Consider the following 13,649-nt stretch of genomic DNA (forward strand, 5'->3'; position numbering starts at 1 on the left):
TTTACAAGGTCAAAGCAGCCTGAAAACAAGAATAAAGTAGAAAAAAGGTTGATGGAGCTCAGTTATGCCTGGATAGTCATTGCCTGCTACAGAGCATTTACCTGGAATGTATTGTTTTTAATTACACAATATGCTGATACTTAATAGCTATAGGATTATTTGCACAAAGACACCGATTCTACAGGGACAGATGTGTTAAATTCACTAGATTTTGTTGTATTGCTTAAAAGATTGTTTACTACAAAGAATGGGTTATAGTATGTAATGCTGGGATGTTATTAAAATTATTTCAACTTATATTTTACATAAATGCGTAAGTGGTAACAGACTAATTTTTTGTAACTGACTTTTATGGTCATGTTAAATTTCATCAGACTGATTTGAATGAACAACAGCATAACAAAGATACACAATTGGAAGTACCTAGTAAAAAAATATAAGAGGGGATTTTTTTTTTAAATGAGTTATGGAGACCATACCTGAACTCTCCTCTACCAAGAACAAAACAGTGCTGAGTCATGTGTGCAAGCTAGCCAATAATTAAGGCGAAGATATTTTCATGGATATTTTTAGTGAAAGTCACAAACAGGTCATGGGCAATAAAGAAAAATTCACGGAAGCCCGTGACCTGTCTGTGACTGTTACTAAACATATCCCTGACAAAATGGGGAGCCCAGCTGCAGGGTCCCCACACTGCCAGCAGAGGTTTTGGCAGCTGCAGGGACCGCTCTCAGGTCCCCCCGCCACTCCCTGCCGCCAGGGCTGAATTCACAGAGGTTGCTTGAAGTCACCGTGACTTCTGCAACCGTGACAAGATTCCGTGACTTCTGCAACCTCTGTGAAAAAAAACAATCTTAGCCTTATCTATAATTTATTTTGAAAATACTAATGGTGACTTTGGTTTAATGATACCTTTCAGACACACAAAATGAAGGATGGTGGGACATTAGATGAGTTAATCTGAGAAGCAGATTATTTTTTATAGATGTATTGACACATCCCACAGCAAGGATGGGGAGATTGTTTTATTAATTGTTTTGTTGGGTGTATGCACAAAGGTGTACAGGGAGCTAAAACAAAAATGTTCAGTCTCATGATATCATCATGCCTCTTTTGCCTTGTTTGGCTGTTTACGTGAGGTTTCAATGTTTTGGAGATTTGTGGATAAGTGAAATATACTTAATTAAAATGATATTCAATGAAAGTAAGGAAAATAATATATAAATTCACTAGTATTTACACGTATTATACTGGCATTAAACACATATGAACAAAAGCCAAAGTGCTCGCACAACTGTTAACAGATGGTATATGCTTCAATTAAAATGCAGTAGTCTAAAAGTACAAAACAGTAATAATACAAAAAGACATTAGTTTCCAAAACGACAGAACATTACATTACTCAAATTGTAAGCACAGTTTTTAAACTATTTTCTTACTACTGAAATATTCTCTTTAGGAGTCTATTTATTAAAATGCGTTATTTTATTTGAATTTACCTGTCCCTTTGCTATCAGGTAAGCAACAATAGACGTATGCCCAAACTGGGCAGCCAAGTGAATACAGCTGCATCCTTCCCCATCAATTAGTGATGGATCTGCACCATACTTCATCAGTTGTACAACCATGGATAAGTGACCCTGTCTAAACATAACAGTGAACACAAACATACCTGGTTAATTATATATATAAAATTTGGTAACATATTTGGATAGGAAAAATGTTAAATTCAAACATTTTTAATTAAACAATTATATCATTATATCACTCTGAACTGAAGATTAAGACAACTTTTCCTTTGAAAACGATGATCACTATGCATCTGATTCTGCAAACATGTGAACAACCAAGTATGAGACTAATTAATTTTAAATTTTGGGGTTTTTTTTTTAAAAAAAAGTCTATGAACAGATTAGTTGATTTTTTTTTATTTTATTTTTGCAGGGAAGAGATGCAACGTATCCTTCTATTACGGGGAAAACAAGTGCTGCTTTGGGACCGACACTTTTCCTGCACTGCAGTAAAAGCATCCACAAAATCTTTTTAGCATAATAGCCATCAGGGTTCTCACCATTTTTGTGATAAGGTGCCAAATATGCACAGTTGTCAGTTAGTGCACAGCTGCGACACTACAAAACAGGCCCTTCCAGTCAATCAGTATATGGCTTTGGTCAATTGGTGTTCAAAGTGACACAAATATTCTCTGAACCTGATTTAATTTAGAGCAGTAATAATCTGTTTAACAGTTCACCTTATAATACATATATAATCAAATATGATCTTTAACCCAAAAGGAATAAATTAGTTTTAATATTTAAAACTAAGCCGAACACATTAGCCTAATGAGTGGATTTTTCATTGCCAAGTATCAACATAACTTAATATTTTAAATGTTCCAAAGGCCAATATCCCAGGCCTTCTTTTTGCAGTACATAATTTGAATATTAGTACATATATACTTCCTTTCCCATTCATTTCTACTTAACTGTATCTGAAGGAGTAACTATTAAAAGATAGTTGTCTGTCCAGTACTGTACACAGGCGTTCATCCACCCCTTTTATTCTTTGACAGTGTCCTACATAATAATTCTGGTCTCTCCTGGTGTTTAAAATGCACCTTTAATAATCTCCTGAATTTATAAGGCAATGCTCTGGACAGCATCAGACACAAACTGTCTCCTGACTGTCATCCTCCACTTCTGTATTACTAGATATCACCAGATACTCAAGAGCAAGATTCCCAAAGCAACAGTAAAGAACCGCAAAGCGACAACTGACTCAAATTTTTATACAATATATATCCTCTCTTATCATAATGATCAGTCTCTTCAGTTTGCTAGTTTCAGATGAACTCAATGTCCCATCCTTAGAGACCAAACATATAAATGTACTCAGTTACTGCCACCAACCCAGTTTCTCAAGTTCACTCGTACTGGAGACACAACTCATACCCATAATACAAGTATATAATGGAATTTAATTCAAACAACAAACAACAAATTATTGTCTAATTAAACTGGCAGCACAGAAAATCCAAGACTTTTTCCCCACCTCGTTGCCCAGTGAAGTGGGGTGGAATTTAAATCTCCTCCCAGCTGATCAACAATAGCACCCTTTGATATGTAGAATCTAAAAACATAATGAAAAACATACATTTAATCTAAATTGTTTTGATTACAATCATAAACATGAAAGATAAGTGACAAATATATAATGAAAAAGAGACATAAGATGCAAGTTTAAAAAAAATGCAGCCTTCCTATAACAGATCTTCTCCTTTAAATTACCGGTCTTGAATTTTTGACACACACAGCTTTTTGCTGGTCTAGTCTTATTTTAACATTACATTTATTAACAGCAAGATTGCTAATTTAGTTATCACTATATGTGTTAATGTAAAAAGATTTACATTATTGTAAATAGTTTTTTTTTTTTTAAAAATTGTAAATAACCTTCCATCTAAGTTATAACTTAAGTTCAATGGAGTAAAAGAGATCTTTGTGTTTGACTATGGAAAACAGACAGGAATACTTGCAGAATTTTAGTGAAGGTAAAACACAGTTTTAGACAATTCAATTTGTAGCATGTGTTATCACTGGAATGTCCCTACTGAAATCATTGTTCCAAGAATGAATGTTTCTGTTATGCTTTTAACCAAGTGTAAAGATTTTACACGCTTCTCAATTACAGTTATTAGACAGAGGACAAAAAAACATTAGATACTTTAAAAATGACTGGATAGAAATTAATTTTTCTGAAAAACATTTTTTAGCAGACTAACCACCTGTAGGACAAATTGAATTATCCACATTTAATCTGTAGCAATTCATATTTATAACATATGTGCAGTTTTTGTGAGCTGAGATAATTCTTTTCCCTACTGAAGTATGCTTTCCCTGAGAGATTAAATTGGTAAAATGTGGAAGACAATGTAAGTCATAGCTAACTAACAAAAAAGGCAAACTTTTTTTAAACACAAGTCTTGTCAGAAATTTCAACAATACAATTACTTCAATGCAGGTCAATGGAAACCTCTAACAGTTAAAACTGAATCTTACATGCAAAATTTGGTCTCAGATCCAGATTTCAGGCATCTTAAAATTTGGAGGTGTTCAGCCCAGTATAAAGCAAGAAACCACCTGTAAAATTTCTATCTGGACTCCAAAACAACCCTCCAATCCATCCCTAACCTGATGGATGTTCAGATCTGTCATTTTGGTTCATTACCCTCTCAATTTTCAATAAGTTATTTTGCTAGTAAATCATGTATGAAGAAATCATATGATAGGGCTCAAAACACCTAGTTACAAGAACATCTACAATAGAAGAAACATGGAGAACATTGGGTCTCTTTTTTAAATTCTAAATGCCAACAAAGGGAAGTTATATATCACTAACTGTTTGCCTCTTTCACAGTGAGGCAGGCCTGCATGCAGCCAGTTAGGAGTGACATAACTACACGGTTTACATTTGCTTTTAAATTTAATAAAGAAAGAAGGGAGCAAGTGCATAGTCAGGAGGGAGGTTTTTTATATATAACTTTGCAGGTGAATTTAGTGCTTATGAAAGTGAGTGAATAACTACACTACTCAGAACTAGCCATCATGCAGGCATGGTACTGTGCAGAATTTCCTCATTAACTTCAATTCTCACCTACATCACTTCTATACTTTCAGCAAATCCCTGATAAGGGAATGACCTTGTAGGGGAGAATAGTTCTGTTTTTGGAGGGGAGAATAGTTCTGTTTCAGAGCTCATTCAGCCTTTGGACTCTATTAAGAACAGTGCCAACTGAGAGGGGAGTATTTGTAATACGAGCACATGTCATCCAAGAACTCAACACTGGTCAACCCCTTGGATTTACTGAATGAATAAGAGAATACAAGTAAGATTACTTTTTAACAATGGCTTTCAGATGCTACTGTACCTTTTTAATAAAGTAATATAGATATCAGACAAAACAAATACATATATGTTGGTAGTTTAAGTTGTTTAAGACTTCTTTGACATTCCAGCCACTGCAGTTGTCAGACAAGCCAGAAGGAGAAGGAAAATAAGAAGGGATATAAAAAAGGGAAGAAGAGCAGGAAAAAGACAAAAACCTCTCTCACAAAAGAGTCCTGGTTGCTTAAAGAAATCAGGTGTCTTACATTTTATCAGTTCTGTACTTAGACTCTCCCTCAAAATGATAGGGAGAGGTAGAAGACTGCCTGTTTTTTTATCTAAAAGAAAATGGACATAAACTTGAATTTAGAGATACAGCCACAATCAGTCTTGTTATCCTTTTACACTTTTCCATGACAGTGTAAAAGGAGATTAGTTGCCTTTGCCATGGGAGCTGCAATAACACTTGTTCTTCTGACTTTCAAAACCAATGACTAATGTACTTCCATGTCTGTATTTCTCCGTCAGTGGTTCTGCATAACGGAAGGCAAAATGAACTGCAACAGGAAAAAAGTGCCCTTAAAAAGCAAATCATGATGACAACTGTGGCTTCATGAAGGATCTGGTGGCCAAAGAACCTATAATAACAGATAGGACCTAGAGACTACCTGGAGAATCTCTTTATGCCTCGTTTTTGCCTTTTCATATTTGGTTGTGTGTGTGGCTGCACATGCACATTAACACAGTAGAACTATTTTGAAACCTGCCATTGAGTCAGTGAACTTAATGTCAAGTGCTCTTGGCATCCTGCCAACCTCCATGTTATACTGACTACCTATCTAGTGTATACATTTAGCTCATTTTTTTAATTAATGCAAAAGGAATCATATGTACCATTCACACACCTATGACTTTGCAGAGTAACAAACACTAATGATTATTCCTTACTTACTTTAGTCTCTGTTGTTCTAAAAACCTAAAGGATTTTTTCTTTGGTCATCACTTCTTGTATTGTATAAGACAAAAAAAAACTGAAATAAGGGAATACTAGAGTTCTTTTTTGTATTAGATCAAAGGCACTTATAAAAACTTAGTTGTCTAGAAAATTCACTACTTTTTTCTGTAAGATTACCTTTCCTCAGGAAGGGAAAACTGATAGTCACAAAAAGAACGAGATATTTCAAGGTCACCGGTTGCACGAAACCTGTTCTGCTATATCATCTACTGAAAACTAGAAGTGCCATTCACCGGACCTGAGAATTTTCCAGTAGCATACTTGCATTGCAAATGCTGCAACTAAACAGCTGCTCTGAAAGGTTTAACTGATCTGACCAGGCCTGGACTTGGCTACTAAGCATTTAACAGGTCTTATTCTTGGGTACTACGGCATCACAGAGATTCTGCAAAATATCTAGACTGGGGTTTCCGGCTTTTATTTTTTACTAGGGCTGTCAAGCTATTAAAAAAATTAATCGCGATTAATTGTGCTGTTAAACAATAACAGAATACTATTTATTTAAATATTTTTGGATGTTTTCTACATTTTCAAATATATTGATTTCAGTTACAAGATAAATCTAAAATACATTTTGTATTCTATTTTTTATTACAAATATTTGCACTGTAAAAAAAACACAAAAGAAATAATATTTTTCAATTCCCTCATTACAAGTACTGTAGTGCAATCTCTTTACCATGAAAGTTGAACTTACAAATGTAGAATTATTTACATTGGTACAAAACTGGTGTACATACAGTACTTGTATGAGGTGAATAGAAAAATAATATTTATTTTGTTTATCATTTTACAGTGCAAATATTGTAATAAAATTAATATAAAGTGAGTACTGTACACATTGTATTCTGTGTTGTAATTGAAGTCAATATATTTTGAAATGTAGAAAAACAGTCAAAAATATTTAATATATTTCAATTGAGATTCTATTGTTTAACAGGGTGATTAATCATGATTAATTTTTTTTAATTGCAATTAATTTTTTTCGAGTTAATTGCGTGAGTTAACGGCGATTAATCGACAGCCCTATTTTTTACCCTTAAAATTGAGAACGAGTGGGCTTAAAAAGAAACTATGAAATCTATTTAGCATTATAGACAAACACAAAAATTACTTAAAGACATCATTGATGTTTAGCTATATATTAATACATACTTCACCAGATCTATTCTGTTGTTGATTGCAGCCCAGTGGAGAAGTGTAACGTTTTCTTTGTCTGGCTGCCGTACATCATAACCTGCTTCCACCAACTCTCTACATCGTTCATATATTCCATACCTTGAAGAAGAAAAAATTTCAACTTATTATCATAAGCAAAAACCAACACGTAGGAAACAATCAGGTACTTAGATACCAGAGAGATGAGCACAGTATAAGAACTTACGCAATTACAAGATTGTTCTCACCTGCTGGAGATAAGAAACAAAAAGTGAGTAAGAAACAGCAAACTTCTTATGCAGAGGGATTACCATGACAAAGTTTTCTTTTTTCCACCTGCTGCTAATAGGAGAAGCATGAAGACAGGAAACTTGTGCGCAAACAGGACAAGACAATCAGTCAACTGCATAAGGAGTTCTTGAAAGACTATATTACTTCTGTGAAAGAAACGAAGATTTTGCTCCTCTGCCATAGAATTTCATTTGTGAACTAATTAACCAATCTAGGTCGACCTGAGACTACAGTTTAGGTCGACCTGAGACTACAGTTTTCCACCAAGAAGTGCTCTCTTCCCACTTCCCTGGAAAAAAAAAACCCAGACAATATAATCTCAGTTTATGGAAGAATAAAGCAGAAGCAGAAGCACTGAAAGCAGTGACCCCTGTGCAACCACATGCAAAACTTACTGTTCTTCATGGATAGTCAATACTACCTGGGACCAAAGTTGACCAACATCAACACTTCCTTTCAGGAAGAAAACTTACTAATGTTGAGAAGCATGTAGCTGCTTGGGCAGAATTAAAAAAACTACTACTAGCTACTGATAACCCAGCTAGCTACTACCCTGTCTCCATGCTCCTTTTCATGGGCAAAATTACAGGGAAAATTATGACAATACCTGTACTCTATTAATGTCTGAGTCCTAAGTGCTCAGGCTCCAGACTTTGATAAGGAATCGTGACAGCTCAGGTTGCACTAGTCTATCTCAATGTCACAGCTGAAACACAAACATTCTTGCTGATGCACCTATCAGCAGCTCTCAACAAAGTTTATCAAGAAGAACTGCGCTGGAACCACAACTCTGAACTCATTTGGGGCTTTGGGGGGTAATATAAAAAACCATAATGCAGACTGTTGCATTTAACACACAGCCAGCTAAAGGATTATGCCCATGTGTCCCCTCCTCACAGGGGGCAAAGTGACCCATTCTCTCATTCCTTCACCACTCAGAGTTTCAAGAGGAGTTTCTGAGCTGCAAGTATGGATGATGGGGTCGTGGGATCCACATGCACAAAACATCTCAGAGAACACCACTTACTATAAGGTAAGTAACTGTTTCTTTTTCTTCAAGTTCTTCTGCATGTGGCTCCCACTTATGGTGATTAACTAGCAGTTTGGTAAGCTAAACAGTGAGAGACAGGAGCTCATCCGCACATGGACAGTAGAACTGGTCTTCTAAACTCAGCATACACCCCAGATGCTGATACGAGAGAGTAATGGTTGGTAAACATGCACACTGAGGACCATGTCACTGCTCTACAAATTTCAATGACTGGAACTCTGCTGAGGTAGCTTGGCTACTGGTAGAATGAGCAGTCACTCGACTTGGTAGCTGTAACTTATGGATGACATATGAAATCTTGATACTGTTCACAATCTATTTGGTTAATATCTGAGATGAGTTTTGTCTACATTTTGATACATTTAAAGCAGTGGTTTTCAAACTGTGGGTCATGACCCAGTACTGGGCTGCAGAATGTAAAGCACTGAGTTGCAGCAGTTCTGGTCAGCACCGCCGACCGGGCCTGTTCCGACACCGCGCTGTGCCCTGGAAGCAGCCAGCAGCAGGTCAGGCTCCTAGGTGAGGGGGCCATTGGGCTCCGTGTGTTGTCCTTACCCAGAGCACTGGCCAATGGGAGCTGGGGAGGTGGTGCCTGCGGGCAAGAGCTGTGTGGAGCCGTTTGCGCGCCTCCGCCTAGGAGCCAGACCTGCTGCTGGCCACTTCCGGGGCGCAGTGCAGTCCGCAGTACTAGAACAGGCGGAAACCCTGCCTCTGCACCACGCCTGCGCCACTTACTGGGAGCCGCCAGAGGTAAGCCTGCACCCCAATCCCCTGCCCCAGACCTGATCTCCCCCCCCTTCAAACCCGTAGCCCCTTCCTGCATCCCAAACCCCTCATTCCCAGCCCCACCTCACAGCCCTGACCCCCTCACTCATCCCAACTCCCCGCCTCAGCCCTGAGCCCCCCCAAACCCAGAGCCCCCTCCTGCACTCCAAACTCCTCATTCCCAGCCCCAGCCTAGAGTCCTGACCCCCTCCCACACCCCAACCCCCTTCCCCAGTCCAGAGCCCCCGCCCACACCCTGAACCCCTCATTCCCAGCCCCATGCCACAGCCCTCACCCCCACACCCCAAACCTCTGCCCCAGTCCTGAGCCCCTCCCACAACCCAAACTCCTCATCCCCAGCTCCACTGGGTCACGGGCATCACAATTTTCTTCAACTGGGTCGCCAGAAAAAAAGTTTGAAAACCACTGCTGTAAAGAGTTTAAGAGATTGTCTGAAAGATCTCATTCTAAGATAGTACAATAGGGCTCTTAAATATTTTGACAGTTGTATAAGAAAACACAAAGAACCTTGAATAAAAGGATGAAAGTGTGAGATTGCAACTTTGATGAAGTTAAGCAAAAGTCCTGACTTTAAGCAACAGAAGATATACCATTAATCCTGGACTAGATGCTCAGAGGCGATCAGAATATTTTGACCATATCCTTAGGGAAAAACGTTTTTATTGAGCTATGTATGTTTTCCTAGTCAAAGTTTTTCTAACTTTCCACGAAAATTCTCTTGACTTCATGGGAAAATTCTTTATCCAATCATATTAACTTTACATGTTAACTATCCAATCATGTTAACTTTTCCTGGGGGAATTCTGTGCCACTGCAAAATACAGATTTTTCAGAAATTAATGTTGGGCATGCAAAATTCCCCGCTCTGGGCTGCAGAGATGTTGGCTGCCACTAGGGGCCACTGGACCCGGCAGAGGCCAGCTCCCAAATAGAAGACAAGGCCAGGGGGAGGGAACCGGAGGGTTCCCAGCAGCTTCAGTTCCCAGCATGCCCTGAAGGAAGGAGGAGGCAGAATGCAAGAAACTCCTTGCAAGCCCAGGGACCCAGCATCAGGGCTGTTTCTCCCTCTGGATCCCTGGCCTTGGGTCCCGGCTGCCGGCCCCACTCAGCCCGCTGCTGGTCTGGGGTTCTGGCTGCCAGCCCCTTGCCAGCCAGGGTCCCAGCCACAGGCCCCACTCAGCCTGCTGCCGGCCTAGGTGAACAGAACCCCAGACTGGCAGCAGGCTGAACAGGCCGGCAGCGTAAGATCAGCATTTTAATTTAATTTTAAATGAAGCTTCTTAAACATTTTGAAAACCTTGTTTACTTTACATACGACAGTAGTTTAGTTATACAATATATAGACTTATAGAGAGAGACCTTCTAAAAAACGTTAAACCTTAAATTAAAAAGTGAATAAATGAAGACTCAGCACACCACTTCTGAAAGGTTGCTGACCCCTGAGATAGAGTATGCATTCTGAGTCATGAGAGATTATGTCTGGTAGAAATGGGAGAGTTATTGAACAAAATGATTGGAAAGCTACAGTAGGTCTGGATACCAAAACTGATGAGTCCATCCTGGGGGTACAAGAATCATCTAAGCACTGTCCTGCTGTACTTTCCTTAGAATCCTGGAAAGTAAAAGGGGGTGGGGGAGGGGGAGAACACAGATGCGACCCGGAGATTAGAAACTCATCTGCTAGAGCAGTGGTCTCCAAACTTTTTTGATCGAACACCATTATCAGTAAAAAAATTTTGAGCACGCACCCCCAATATATGTATATTTATTTATGTATAAATTATATACATGTACTACTGTACTAATATATTGTGTAAATTATAAAACAAAAAATAGAAATTAAAAAACTATGAGAAAGATGAAATAAACAATATTTTTAAAATAATATTTTATTTATTAACGGTACAAAAGACCTTTTTGCTTGCACTAAAAAATTAATAATAATATTTTTAGTGAGAGCAATGTGATTGAATATGCTTTGTTATTTTTGAAAATCTTGGTTTAACACTTTGTGATACAGTGGGCGCCCAGGGTGGAGTGTGCGGTCTGGGAGGGAGTTAGGGTGTGGGAAGGCACTCAGGGTAGGGATGCGGGAGGAGGCTCAGGGCTGAGGCAGGCAGGAAGTGCAGAGCACTTACCTGGGGCAGCTCTGTTTGGTGCAGGGGGTGTGCAGGTGGCTCTCTGCAGCGCACCACCCCCCCATGGCCACAATTCTGGGAGCCGCCCCCCGCCCCCCGGGCAGGCAGGCCCACCCGGAATGCAGGGATTCTAGGAGCTTCAGGGCCCTGGGCTAAGGGGGCCCCGGGCTGCAGCTCTAAAGCCCCTTTCGGAATGCGGCCCTGAGAGCACGGGCCGGAGGACTCAGGAGGAGCAGGGGCAGCTGCGCAGCCAGCGGACGGAGAGAAGCGGGTGCTTTCCCCTTCAAAGTGCCGCTTCTCTCCGGTCGGCTTTGAAGGGGAAAGTGCCGCTTCTTTCTGGCCGCTGGCTGCGCAGCTGCCCCTGCTCCTCCACCGGCTGGAGGACTCAGGGCCGTCCCCCCCTTTTTTCCCCCTCCGGCGGTGCTCCTCCTGCCATGCCACCCTTTTGCTCCAGCTACGGTCCTCCTGCTGCGCCCCCCAATCAATCGTCTTGTGCACCCCCTGGGGTATGTGCACCCCACTTTGGAGACCACTGTGCTAGAGAACCCAGACCCCTCGAGAGCAAAAGAGGGCATTTTTTCTTATCCTTGGATGCAAAGATATCTATTTTCTGAAATCCCCATTTTGGAAGATATGTGTTAGCAACGACTCCTTCAGAGACTACTAGTGAAAGGAGCAACTTCTCCTAGTTCATCTGCCAGAGCATTCGATTCCTTTGGGAGACATATCACTAGGAGAGCTATGCAGTTACTGATGCACTATTCCCAGAGTAGAGTGGTTTCTTGACAGAGGTGACTGAATTTTGTTCCTCCCTGTCTGTTTATGTAATACATTATTGTGGCATTGTCTGTTAAAATCTGTACAACTTGGTTTCTCCACAGCAGTAGGAACAATCTGCAAGCAAAACAAAAAGCTCTCAGCTCCAGCATATTTATGTGAGTTGATAGAGCTACTGAGGTTCATCGGCTGAGAGTCTGGAACTGACCCAGATGTGCACCCCAGCTGCTAATATCTAATATCAGGGTGGAAGATACGGGGGAGAAGGGCATTCCAAACAAATATTGTCTGGCTCTAACCACTAATGAAGGGACTAATGAAGGGACAAAAGAGTATCAACTGAGGGAATCATGATTTGCTGGCTCGTCCTGTGAATGCTTGGATCCAAGATAGAAAAGGTCTCAGTCTCAATCTGACAAAAGATGTCACCTGGGTGTAAGCCATGTGACCTAGTAGCCTCAAGGCTACTGAGGGTGTGACTGAAGCAACAGGATCAGACGGGAAAGATTCTGAAATCTCTCCATAGGCAAGCCCTCAAGGTGACACTTCTCAGGGCACCCAGTGCTGCGTCTTTTGTTACCACCTGCCTCCAGTGCAAGGGAGTATTGCCTGTGTTAGCTGGGTGTTAGTGCCACAATGCAACCAGCCTGTCAGATACTCAAGCACTCTTCTTTGGGCTACACCAGCCCTTTTGTTGCCTTTCAGGTTGACAATAGATGGCCCTGAGTCCCTTCCAAGTATCCCCCTGTGGAATCCAACCTCTGATCACAGGATAGCCACAGAAATTCCAGATCCTCTGGTCCCAAAGGAACATAGCTTACCAGTTTTACCTTAGATCACCACTCCTGTATTACACACAGCAATTGAATTCAATTATAAAATAAAAAAAAATCATTTAAGAAAGAATAGAGATTAAAATAAAAACTAGTTTAAGAGACGGGAACAAATGGTTACATATCAAACAAAATCATAACACACATTCTAAACTTACGAAGTGGGTATTTACCCACAAAAGCTTATGCTGCAATACATCTGTTAGTCTATAAGGTGCCACAGGACTCTTTGCCGCTTTTACAGATCCAGACTAACATGGCTATCCCTCTGATACTAAACTTAACTAATAAGTTATCCTTCTATCTAAAGAAGTTTATCTCACACAAAGTTCTTTTCAGCATTTTCAGCCAAGCCTGGCTGAGATCCCTTTTTCATGAAGCAAACCTGCTGTCAGTTTAACTTCCTAAATGAAGGAAGTCAGGTGTCTTTCTGCTCCCCCAAATATACCAGAACAGATCTTTGATGTTGACCTCAAAACAATGCCACCTACACACTGTTTTCCTCTTCCTAGTGATTCCTTTCTGAAGTCTCCCATAGCTCTTCATTAGTATTTGACTTAAAATACTAACAGATTCCTATTGTATGACATACAATACATAATGGTCCACCATGGAGATAAGCATCTCCCATCCACCTTCTGGAGGAGTTTATCTCATGACATGCTAACTTTGAGTGACCTGCTTTTAACTACAGACCGAGATAACTTATTTTTTTT

General features: G+C 40.0%; 1 protein-coding gene across 4 annotated transcripts in view; it reads right to left on the reverse strand.

The window, feature by feature from the left end:
- ZDHHC17 (zinc finger DHHC-type palmitoyltransferase 17) overlaps positions 1–13,649 on the reverse strand; it is a 126,583-nt gene that overhangs the window by 74,877 nt on the left and 38,057 nt on the right. For all 4 annotated transcript variants that reach the window (XR_006291207.1, XM_037886158.2, XM_037886127.2 and 1 more), the window contains 3 exons: positions 7,055–7,177; positions 3,052–3,129; positions 1,500–1,644 (listed from right to left, as the gene is read on the reverse strand). Coding sequence is in view for 3 of the 4 variants with exons in the window: in XM_037886158.2 (XP_037742086.1) it covers positions 1,500–1,644; positions 3,052–3,129; positions 7,055–7,177 (346 nt within the window). In the remaining variant the exon portion in view is untranslated. The remainder of the gene's footprint in view (positions 1–1,499; positions 1,645–3,051; positions 3,130–7,054; positions 7,178–13,649) is intronic.

The sequence above is a fragment of the Chelonia mydas genome, chromosome 1 (assembly GCF_015237465.2).
Source record: "Chelonia mydas isolate rCheMyd1 chromosome 1, rCheMyd1.pri.v2, whole genome shotgun sequence".
NCBI classification, from domain to species: domain Eukaryota; kingdom Metazoa; phylum Chordata; order Testudines; family Cheloniidae; genus Chelonia; species Chelonia mydas.